The sequence below is a fragment of the Equus asinus genome, chromosome 28, assembly GCF_041296235.1.
Source record: "Equus asinus isolate D_3611 breed Donkey chromosome 28, EquAss-T2T_v2, whole genome shotgun sequence".
In the NCBI taxonomy this organism is placed as follows: domain Eukaryota; kingdom Metazoa; phylum Chordata; class Mammalia; order Perissodactyla; family Equidae; genus Equus; species Equus asinus.
In genome coordinates, this window is record NC_091817.1 from 21,173,534 (window position 1) to 21,185,685 (window position 12,152).

General features: G+C 43.1%; 1 protein-coding gene across 13 annotated transcripts in view; it reads left to right on the top strand.

Annotated features, from left to right (window-relative positions):
• The window catches only part of FTO (FTO alpha-ketoglutarate dependent dioxygenase), a 352,377-nt gene that overhangs the window by 248,264 nt on the left and 91,961 nt on the right, over window positions 1-12,152 (top strand). For 2 of the 13 annotated variants that reach the window (XM_070500585.1, XM_044760866.2), the window contains exon 9: window positions 7,004-7,101. The exons of the other annotated variants lie outside the window; for them this stretch is intronic. In XM_070500585.1, coding sequence (XP_070356686.1) covers window positions 7,004-7,067 — 64 coding nt within the window. In that variant the 3' untranslated portion in view covers window positions 7,068-7,101. The remainder of the gene's footprint in view (window positions 1-7,003; window positions 7,102-12,152) is intronic. 13 annotated transcript variants of the gene reach the window in all.

Below are 12,152 nucleotides of genomic sequence, written 5' to 3' on the forward strand. Positions count from 1 at the left end.
TAATGGTGGTTTTTATAGCATCAATAAAAATATTTTCATATAATTCTTCCTTGTAAATATGGTTAAACTTTCAGCTTTCTGCTACTTGGTGACCTGTTAAATAACTTAATGTACTTTCAAATTGATTGTTCAGTGCCAAGACAATAAGAAGCCAGGAGGAGCCAGCTTTATGGCATTGCTCTTTTATGTTGGGGCCTTAAGCTGAGCTATGAAGAAAAAAATCCTAACAGAGTTTACGGTATCCAACTTTGTAGAGTTTTTTCATTTCTGATTCTGAAAGAGGGAGCATGGACTGTAATGCTTACTTCTCCTTCATACTTGTCTTAAGAAGTTAGTATTTTAGGTGGCAAATAAAGGAAATATTCTACCCTTGTAATGATGTATCTGCCAGTTATTGAGCACTTATTATTTGCCAAGTGCTGTTCTAAATGCTTCATATAGTGTTTAGTCCTTTAGAGCAAACTCCTGGGGTGGTCACTGTTGTTATCCCTCTTTTTTGCAGTGAAGAAATTGAAGCCTAGAGAAGTTAGTCTTTCCCAAGGTTATATAGCTAGTAAGTGGTAGAGCTAGGATTTTAACCCTGGCATTCTGGCACCAAGGCCTAGATTTTTGCCCACTGTGCTTCTCCATACCTCATATAATGCTAGGGTTTTTGTTGTTGTTATTTCTTTGTTTTTATTGGTTGTGTCATCTGAATCAAGTGTCTGTGACCTGGAAAGAATCTTAAGATATTCTTCTTCCCCTACCCCCTTTTTTCCAGTTCAGAAAACCATATTTGGAAGACCTAGGTACCACAGAAATAAAAATAAATAAGACACGGTGCTCACGGTGCTTACGGTTTAGTTCCTGAGGGATTTGGGTAAGGGAGTCTGGATAAGTAGAATGCCAAGGAGGATGAAATACATACTAAATGAAGACCCAGCTCATGTGCTCTGGGGGCACAGAGGAGAGAGTAAGCGAGGTCGAGGGAAGCTTTGTTTGACCTGGGCGTGGAGAATGTATAGGATCGTGATACGCAAAGGAGGCAGGTGGCATTTCAAGCCCCAGGAATAGAATGAGCAACGACTTGGAGAAAAGAAAGTGCAAGCTGGCCTGTTGCAATAGTTAAAGCAAGAGATGGTGAAACCTCAGCTTGGGCGCTGACAGAAAGAACACAAAGCAGAAAATAAAATGCCATTGCAAAGGTAGAGTGATGAGATCTGGAAGTTAATTAGCAATAGGGAGGGAGAGGGAGAATTCAAGGAGGGTACTGGGGTCTCTAGCCCAGTGGGCTAGTAGTAATGTTAATCATGAAAGCAACTCAAGGGCCGGCTCCATGGCCGAGTGGTTAAGTTCGCGCGCTCCGCTGCAGCGGGCCAGGGTTCGGATCCTGGGCGCGGACATGGCACCGCTCGTCAGGCCACGTTGAGGCAGTGTCCCACATCCCACAACTAGAAGGACCTGCAACTAAGATGTACAACTATGCACCGGGGTGGAGGTGGGGGGGCGGTTTGGGAAATAAAGCAGAAAAAAAGAAGGGAAATAAAAAGAGATTGGCAACAGTTGTTAGCCCAGGTGCCAATCCTTAAAAAAAAAAAAATTAAAAAGGCAACTGAAATTCAAGAAACTCATTCAGTTGGGGAGGCAGAATGGAGTAGGTCATGGACCTGATGGATTCAGAGTCCTAGGTCTGAACCTGTGGTCTGCCACTTACTGGTACAGCGACTGTGAGCAAGTTACTTGTTTAATTTCTCGTCTCTAAGATGGAAATAACTGAATTCTTAGCCCGTAATGTTGCTGGAGAAAAGCTAACAGCTGTAGAGTGCTTAGCACAGTGCCTCATAGCATACGTTAAATAAATATGTTAGTAGCCTCTTATTTTGGGTGCATAGGCTTTTCTCCTCATTTTATAGATGAAGCTACCGAAGTTCGGGTAGGGAGAGTAGCTTTCCGAAGTCCTGTGGCCAGTGAGGGCTTCCAGGGCTGAGTAACTCGTACTCTTGCCTCTTGGTGCAGAACTCTGTCCTGCCAAAGTCTAGGCACCTCAGCGCCCTCCCGTCAGTGAGTGTCAGGCTGAGTCTTGTGGTGGCATGCCTTTGACCTTCCTTCCACAGAGGGTGGACGTGGCAGAAGCAGGCGCAATCTCTTCCCTTACTTTCATGGCCATTTTAGAGCGTGTCTCGTGTCTGGTATGCTATTACATGTTTTGCATACATTTCTAGTGGCTGAATATAGGTTTTCATTTTCTCCCTTTGCTTTCTTTCTCTAAATTAGCCGTTCATCTTTCCAGAGTCCTTTTGGGTACACCAAAGGCAGATGTATCCTTCTGTGCGTGCCCTGCAGAATTTTCACGGCAGTATAAATTGTATTTCTTGATGACTTGCTGGTACAGGAAGGCCACCCAAAACGTACCGTCTTCTGTAACCTAAATCTGTGTGTGTGCTTTTTTTCTTCTTTTCAATGTGCCCAAGTTAAGCTATTAAGTAGATAATACACCGTTAAACTCAGATCATGGTGCTTGGGAAAACACCACCCAAGCCCCGTGAATGGTAAGCACTGTTAATTGTTAAGCTGCTGATGCCAGGGTGGCTGAGCTCGCGGCGTTTGTGTTGTGACAGCTCTTTTGCATTGATGAGGTAAGTGAATATGTGCTGTGGTGGCGGGACTCAGGGATGAGTCTGGGAAGCCTGGACACAGCATCAGATCCTGTTTCACCGAGAGAACAAGATTGATTTATTGTGTTACATGAGGGTGAGGTGGACCCGGCACCACTGTGCTGCGTGCTTTTTTATTCCCTTGTCTGCTAAGTATGCAAGTACAAACAGCTTTAACACAAATTTCTTACCTAGAAAGGAGCCTGGGGCTGCATCCAAGTACATTTAACATATGAAAATTGAGCTGCTTTGAACTTGTATGTTTTTGATAACTGCTTGGTATGCTTCCTGGAGGATCACCTGTAGGCTTTCCTTTCCAAATCCTAATCCCTTTGATTGAGCGCCAGGACAGATAGCTCTCGCTGAGTAACCCCGTCTCATAATTCTTCCTTCATTCAGAGTTGAAAGGGAGCAGCTCCAGATTCAATAGGCAAATCCTCAGATTTAGCTAAAGTAATTCAAACACTTTAAAAGTGAAATTGTTTTGTTCTAAAATAGGGTTCAGATGGGCTACTGAATGTTTACACAAGCTGGTTGCTGCCATGAACTACAGGATGGGAAGAAAAACACTCTCCTCTCCACCTCCACCACCCCCAGCCCCGCCTGGCTTTTCTCCTTGCTGTCTCTGTGACCAGAGGATTAAAAGGGGACGACTGTGAGAGTTAGACATTTCAAAGCAGCCTGGCATGATCGTTTTAAACGTGGGCATAAGAACACACTTGACTCTTCTTGTTTTCTCTCCTCCCTAAGACCAGGCTGAACATTCCTGTTCTCTCCTCCCAACCCCCTTTCGGAGGAAGGAAAACAACCATGTTCTTTTTATCTTTACAAATGTGCCTGGTGGGGACTAATCTAAACCAGTTCAAGATGCTTTTATTGAAACCTGTTGAGAGGAACGGAAGGTGCTGCAGAATTAGAAGTAGTGGCATCTGGGCCTCTTTGCCGTCCTGCTCCTGAGCCTGCTGCCTCTTTTGTTTTCTTGTTTTTGTTTTTGTTTCATTTTGGCACCAACCTGGATTTCTGCTGAGATCTCTGTTTCGAGTCTTTTCAGAGCTCATGTTTACTAAAAGATGGTTCCTTTCTGCTGAACATCCTGTGTCTGTCCTATTTGGCCAGAATGTGCTTCTGCTGGGAAAAGCCATCTTCTTTCTCTTTGTGCCTAGTGCCCTATTTCAAAAGGAGGCCTGAAAAGTCATTTCCATGTTCTGTGTGTGACTGGGCCCCACACAGTTTATCAGAGTGGGTGTTGCCTCCTGGGTAACCAATCCCTACCCTCCTGTGGGCCACCAGATGAAGAGAAGGACTGTAGCACCTTATCAGAATATTGGGGATCTCAGTGCCCCACTCACACTGCACTTGAGGCAAGACTAGGAGATTTATTCTCCCCTGGCTACTTTCCCACTTATAAAATGGGGCTACTTCACTAACTTGGATACCAAACCTTTGTAAAGAACATAGTATATTAGTAAAGCGAAAAATGTTATGAGATTATGAAGAAGGTTCAAGCCTGGACTCCACCCCATAAGGGAGACGCAAAGCAATTCAACAGTGATCCTTACAAGTCTCACCTGAACCCATTTTACAGTCTCCTGCTGGAAAAGTTCTATCCAGATCTGCACTAGGACTTGACCCTGCTTGGCTTGAGAATTTTGACCCGTTGAAGGTACAAGTTTATTAACAGCCTTGTTCATTAGATCCTTGCCCTGCTTCTCCTTTTCTATTTCTCTCCCTGGAAGATTTTTATGACATTGTAATCATTTATAATTTTAAAATGCCTCTAATAATGCTTAAAAACAGCACTTGATTTTAATGAGTGCCGCTTGCCCATAGAAGGATTGCATCTGCATTACCGGCGATTCTTACAACAATACTGTGGAATGAAAGCAGAAAGTTTATGACACATTTTATTATATTCCTAAATGTGAAAGAGGATTCTAATTTAAAAATAAGTGGCTATACTTTTTAATTCTTCTTTAGCCTCTGTAGCTGTTTTAATATCCCTTTTATGGTTGACTGGTCGAGGTTTTAAAACATGTTCTTCAGGGACTCCATGCCCATTAGTCCCTGGCAGTAAAATCTGAACTTTACTAAAATAAACCATGATGCCATGGGGCAATTAAGAGGAGAACTTTCAGAGATGACTGCGAATATGAAATACACTGATTTATTTTATTAATGGATTTCGGGAAAACCAGCCTACCTCTTTTAAGCTCAGCTATGTGTATTTGGGGTTTTTATATTTTTAATTTATTTCTTTGTTTCTCTCAGGGCAGTTAGGTGTTCCACAGCAGGCTCTTAAGGTACACCAATCCTCCTTTTGTAGCCTACTACTTCTGAATATGAGCCTTTATTTTTTTCATTTTATATGGAAAATGGGGTGATGTCACTTAGGAAAGCATTTTTTTCCCCAAAGTGGTTTCGGGAACCAGAATCTGGTGATGTGTTATTTAAAAGCGATAATGTAGTAAAGCTGTGCTTTGTGCTTTAAATAATTGTAGGATTTATGGGATATATCCCCAACCTGTTCAGTTTTATGGAAAGACAAAATACAGGTATTCATTTCATCGTAGTTTCTTAAAAACTTAGAAACGCGTTTGACGGTTATTTCTCTAACATTATAATAACGTCTTTGTTTATTAAATGTAGTTTGTAATAATTTAGGAGTGCTGCAATTTAGTAGTTATTTAATTTGCAAGTGGGATTGGCCTCTCTAACCTTTGAAGGAAAGAGTTACTTTTCATGCTTTAAAACTTTCTTTGACTCTCAATTACCATCTAAAGGAGAAGATTGAGGTTTTAAAAAGCCTGCCATGCCTTTCAGCCTCCTCTCTGTTGCCTCCACTCCCTCCCCCACCTCCCGATGGTAGGTCTGCTTCAGAGCATGTCCTGTATCCCCAGTTTTCCATCTACTGTGCGTTCGGGTCCTCGTTCCTCTGCTCATGTTTCTCTCTCTGTGGATTCCTTCTTCACCTTGTCCGCCCTCTCCCCAAATCGCACTCTTGCTTCGCCTCCAATGCAGCTGTTTCCTCCTTTAAGAGGTCTTTTTGACTCATATCCAGGGTTTCCTCGTACACCTCTGCCAGATGCGCAGCACACAGTCCACACCGCTGTGTGCGGCAGCCCTGTTGGCATCCATTCCCTGCCCAGCAAGCCGACCTCCTCTCCAGCCCATGGTACTTTCTACAGATCTTAATTACTGCATTGACCACGTTAAGCTTAGCTATTTGTGTAAACGTTTTTCTTGTTCACCAGACAGTCAGCCTCTTGAGGGCAGAGGTTGTCTGAACTCTCTTTGTGACCCAAACTGCCTCAAGGGAGATGCACAGAAACTATCAAATGAATGCATGAGCAAATGTTTTCTTGCCTTAAGAAATGTCAAGAAGTGCCTAACGTAAGAATTTGGGTGAGTGGAAGCTTTTTTTCTGTTTTAAAAGTCATTTATCAGCCCACATGATACTACTGAGGAAACTTCATGTTAGAGCTAATGAACATTAAACTCAGATCAACAGGAGCTGGCCAAGAACCCATGGTTGGCTAGTGAGAAACCTCGGCCTAGAAACTCTAACCTTTTGGTTTCGCAGCCAGATACCCTGGCAACCACACCAGTGTTATTCTGGCAGGCACACTTTGTTGCCTGTCCAGCAGCCAACCCCCTCCCTCCCCTGCCCTCCTCACCTCTGCTAAGAGAATCTGAATTGCGTTTAGCCGGCAGATAGAGGGTCCTCGATGCTAGGGAAGGGCAGCCCCTCTGCCAGCCCCTGCCAGGTGGTAAATCGAGGCTGGGTTAAGCCAGTCCTGGCATTCCTGTTCTTCTTTGCTAGATGCTCATTTTCCCAGCCTCCCTTGCAAGTAGGGGGGCCACGGGACAGGTTCTGACCTATGAGATATACGACAAAGTCTGCTAGGGGTTTCTAGGAAGGATTTTCTTCCTGGTAAGAAGAGAGCCTTGTGTTGTGAAAAAGACAGAGCCTTATCCTCTGGCCTTTCAGAGACTTCCTGCCTTGACACACAGGGAGACGACATGATGCTGGAGCTTTAGCAGCTGCTTTCAGCCACGAGATGACAAGTCTGAGGACAAAAAGCTCTTGTGCTAATGTTGGTAGAAAGAGCCTGGATCCGTGATGTCCAACCTCAAAACCTCCCACCTCCAGACTTCTTAAATAAGTAAGCATCCTGATGGTTTAAGCTTTGTTGTTTTCTGCTGCTTAAAGCAGAGCACACCCTAGCTGATTAAGATGTTTTTAGAGGGAAAAATAAAAATGGAGACAGCATCCTAAGAGGAAAGACAATGACTGGATAAAATGTATAGAAGTCATGACAACATAGTAGTCAAGAAATTTGGTGGCTGATGTACACTTCTGTTAAGTGCAGGGGAGACTCCCGGAGAAGCCCTGGAATGGTCACCATTCAAGAAACATTCAGTTATCATCTCTGATATTCCTGGCACAGTTCAGCATGTTGAGGACACGGTAAGAAAAGGCAGTTTCTATCCTTAAGGAATGTTTAGTCCAGTAAAGGAGACTGGTGAGTAAGCAGACTATTAACTAAGAATATGATGATTACTGTCTTTTGATGGGAGTGCATTCAGGGAACTCTGGGAGGACCATGGACCCCTGACAGTCCCGGAAATAGGAGGGAGAGATCAGGACAGGTTTCCTGGGGGGAGTCACAGCTGAGCCGAGTCTTGAAGAAGGAAGAGGATTTCTTCAGGCAAAGAATGGTGGGCAAAGGAGAGAAGGGGTATTCAAGACAAAGGGGACGTGTGCTAAGGCAGAGGGGCACGGGAGAGAGAGAACATTTAGAAACCGTAAATCTTTTGCCATATTTGATTTAAATCTTTTTCATTAAGATTTGGCAAAGCTGGTAATAGCTACAAGGGTGTTAGATATTGTTCTTTATACTTTTGGTATTTAAAAATATTTTATAATTTTTAAATGAATAAATGAGATGTGAGAGATGATGGCAATGAGTCTAAACCATTATTTCCCAATGTGTGTGCCTCAGAACTCCAGATCCTTGCATGTTAAATGATTTTAAGCAAAATGAAAGTGGGGGAGGGGCTTCTATGGTCAAATAAATTTGGAAAACATGGGAGTAAATTGCATAGTCTTCATTCCTGCAAAAATTCCCAGAGCCCTCAATACTCTCGTGTTAATTATTACTGTCCAAAAGGAGGCTCCCACCTGCAGCATTTCCCAAAGTATATTTGACCGTGCACTCTTATTTGTATAACCGTCTGCAGAACTGATGCTTTGGGAAGGGTTGGTATAGACTACTACTTGAGAAAGAAAGTGTGGAAAAGGGGGGCAACTAGAATGGGGTAGGAGTAAAGGGAGACATTTCATAAGATGGGAGAGTCAAGAGCATGTCCATATGCCCAGGGCAACAAGCAGTACCGAGGGGGCTAAAGGCTCAGGAGTGGGGTTGCATGATTGTAGGGCAGGCAAGATGCCGGAGGTTGTAAGAGAGATGGAATATTAAAGGACTCCTGCCAGCATCTCTGTTCAAGGTGTCAAGATTGTTATAATACTGTGTTTCTATGTTCTAGGAGAAGGTGGGACTCTAGATCAGAGACTTAGTGTATATTCCACAACCTACTTACTTAATTTAGGTTTCAGTTAGTATTCTTCCAGTTGAAAGAGACAGAAAACCCAACTCAGATTGACTTAAATAAGAAGAGTTTATTGGTTCATATAATTGAAAAGTGCATGGTAACTAGCTTCAGGCATAGGTTAACCCGGGGATTCACCATATCACTAGGACCCATCTCTCCACTCTTAGGTTCTTCTTAGTTGGTTCCGTTCTTAGTTTGCTCATGGCTTCTGGCAGCTTTAGCCTCTTCTAGTTGCAAGATAGTTGCAGCTCCAGACTTAACATCTACCAGCACACCACTAATCCTATAAAAGAAGAAATACTTCTCTTTCCCAGAAGCCCCAGCTTCTTACCTGCCTCCTTAGTCTGAGTGAATTCTGTGTCAATCCCTGAATCAGGAGATAAGGCATATATGATTGGCTTCAATCTGTCAGTCCCCAAGCACCCTCACCCCCTTCTCCCAAGTGGTGGAAATTCCCAAAGGAAAAGAACCAGGAGCTCTGTATCTCCGAAGTAGACTAGGTTAAGAAGGTAACCCCCCCCCCAAAAAGGGAAACTCCCCAAACAGAGCCCTTAGATTTTACCCAAGGTGATTTTAAATTGTAAGTGTTGGGATGTTTAGGGTCCCAGATCTGACAGCATGAATTAGATTCCTCCACTGGGAGCACCCCAGTAAATGAAGAGTGTTGACAGCCATCATGGGGAACACTGACACTTCCTGAAGAATCCTGCAGTAAATCCTCTTTGGAAATAAACAAAAAGCAGTTTTTGAGAACCCAGCTTTCACCAAAGACCAGAACCTGTCAGCCACAGGCAGAAGTCGTTAGCAGGATTTATATGTGCCCGTATCCAGCACTGAGTCCAAGGGAGATACGCAGAGGAGATTTCTCTCTTCCGGAAACCCAGCAGAGGAATGAGGAAGACTTTCCGGGTAAAGTTTCAGAGAACCTAATGCATAAATCCCCTTAACAAACACTGGGATTTGGGTTTGTAACTCATCCCTCTCAGCTTGGGTCCTATGGAGACAGGCTGCCATAGCTGCCAGGGGGCCAACAAAATCAAACCCAGGAAGAAAGGGTGGATTCACCATGGAATTTATGGTGAAAATATGGAAACTGCCTAAAATGGTGACTTTTTCACAATATGGCACTCTGCACATTTTTGCTTTGAGGACGCTCGGTAGTCCTTGAACTGTTTCTAAAGACCCCATGAAAGCAGCCAGGTGCTGGCTGGTAGGTGTTGTCCCCTCTCTGGTTTACAACTTCGTGGACCTTCATTTCTCCTCTAAGTAGACTGTGCCATAAGTTGGCTGGATTCTCCCAAATTCTGTGGCAATTTAGAGTGGGACAGTCTAGATGCCCTCCATGCATGCATCGCAGAGGATCTCATTAATCTGCTAAGTTTCTGCCTCACAGGGAAATTTTTAAAACCAATACACTTCTTTTTCCCCTCTAGATTGACACACATTCTTCATGTAGATGCCTCTGGCTTCAAGAAACATAGCCAGGGTCTGTATCCAGACAGCATACCACAGTCTCTCTTTACTTGTTTGTTGCCATAGATAGAAAGTCAGAGAAAATGGTGAATCCCAAAGGAAAAGGTCCAGAACGCAGCCTGCTCAGTAAGAGGACAGCAAGGATGTTGAGCGATGAGAAACCTGTGCTCTATTAGTACTTTGGCCATAGATTTGGCTGCTATTCAACAGCCTCCGCGGCTGGCTTTCTACATGCTTTTTCTTTTCCTTCTCCTGTTTGGTTGCAAACTTATTTTGACTGAGGATTTACTTGTCATTTCATGTTGACTTTTCAAGTTATTGCATTAAGAAAAACATAGGAGAAAGCAAACAGCAAGTATATTCCAACAGGTCACCAGGCATAGAAGTCATACTCAAATTTCAAAGAAAAGGACGGAGGTTGGGGTGGAGAATGGAGAACAGATAGATTTATAAGGGAAAAAATTCTCCTAGCTTTTTGGACCCAAGTCGGATCCTGGATTGTGAAGTTTTTTCTCAGCCCCTGGTTACTCCTGGGCCTGCTGAGGGGGACAGATTCTGGTGCAACTGAAGTTGCCACGTTATTCTATGGAATCCGGCTACCATTCCAATTTCTCTGATTGTAAGTGACTGCAACAACAAAGAGAATAACTCTGCTTTCAGAATGGTTTCCACAGTGTCTCCAGGGGACAGGTTTGCTTTGGTCTATAAATTCCCCAAAGGCGAGCTGAGACTATGTAAATTAAAGAAATAGAGCCAGTGACAACTGACTCTGGTTTTATTTGATTTTCCAAAACACATGTCCATCAGCATGTTGTAGACAACACAAGAGGATTAAAGCTCAGCAATAATCACCCGTATATTGCATTTTAATTGATAGAATGTGTGATGAATAGTAAAGTTGGAACCACTAGGTATACTTTTACCTTTGGGCTATTTCTTTGATTAACCAGAATTTATAACAACATAAAATAGGAGTCGGGAAGTCTGCACTCTGAGCTGGGCACTGCCACTCATCAGCCTTGTGACCTTGGATAAGTCACTAAATATCTTTGGATCCCATTTGCCTCTGCTATAAAGTGAAAGCTTTAATCTGGATAAGATCTAAATAGCCTTCCACTTCTGAGTTTTACTATTCCAAGGATTTTTCTAGTCTCTGGAATTTTATTACTGAATTCTGTGATCGTAAATCTTTCTAGCAATTGAGTCTCTTCCTGCACAATCTATGACAAAGATGACTTTTGTCTAAACTTTGGATTTCTGAAACTGATTTCAGTGAACTGCATTATACTTTTTTTTTTTTTTTTTGGCTGAGGAAGATTAGCCCTGAGCTAACATCTGTGTCATTCTTCCTCCACTTTTTATATGTGGGTGGCTGCTACAGTATGGCTGATGAGTGGTGTAGGTCTGCGCCTGGCACCTGAACCCCCGGCCCACTGAAGCAGAGCATGCCAAACTTAACCACTAGGCCACAGGGTGGTCCTGCATCATAAATATTTTTAACTAGCTTGTATTAAATGAGAAAGAGAGAGAAAAATAGCAATAGCCATTTAAATAGTTCTTTCCCTGTGATTCCATTCCATGAGCATTTGCGCTGGAGTCAATGTGAGATAGGAGTCAGGAATCCATGCCCACCTCTCAGAGAGTGAATATCTGCCTATTTTGAGTGTGATTCTACACCTAAAAGATATGCATTGTTTTTGCACAGTATGGACCCTAAACATAAGGCAACTGTGTGTTGCTTAACGAACATTTAGTGCTTAAGCAGAATAGAAGAAACATGTCTATTCCAATGATGGAGGAAAACTTTGCTCTGTTGGACTTACTGAAAAATAGTATATTGAGGTACAAGTGACTGGGAAACATCTGTGTTCCACTTAAGGGATTTCTGATTGTAATTTTGACTCTTCAAAATTTTTTCTTTCTCTGATCACTTTAGAATCTGATACTCCTGCCCTTTCCTCTATTCCCCAAGCACAAGAAAGGAATTGCCTATAAGGTCCATTAGATTTCATGCTTTTTCTCCTCTTCCAATTGGTCTGTGAAATGATGAGAGTGGAGTTGGGAATGGGAAAGCATGTTAATCCAACCCACTGTACTTGATGGCTTTTAAGGCTACTGAACTAGCCTCCCAAACTCATGCCTTCCCAGCATGCCTTGGAACTTGACTCTCTGCATGTGATCACCAGGTTGTGCTCTCAGACAGCGTGGAAACCACCAGGTTCATACTCAGCCTTCAAACTCCAGCAGGATTTGGCCTCAGAAGGGGCTTCTTTTGGCCCAGATGATTGGGACCATTATGTTCCAAACAATTCAGGACAAAGACAACAAATTTCTACTCAAACGAATACTTTTTACCACTTATGAGCAAACGAATAGAAGAAGCCTAGGCAAAGACCCTGGCAGGAGTACTATAGTCTCTTTATCTGGTCATGA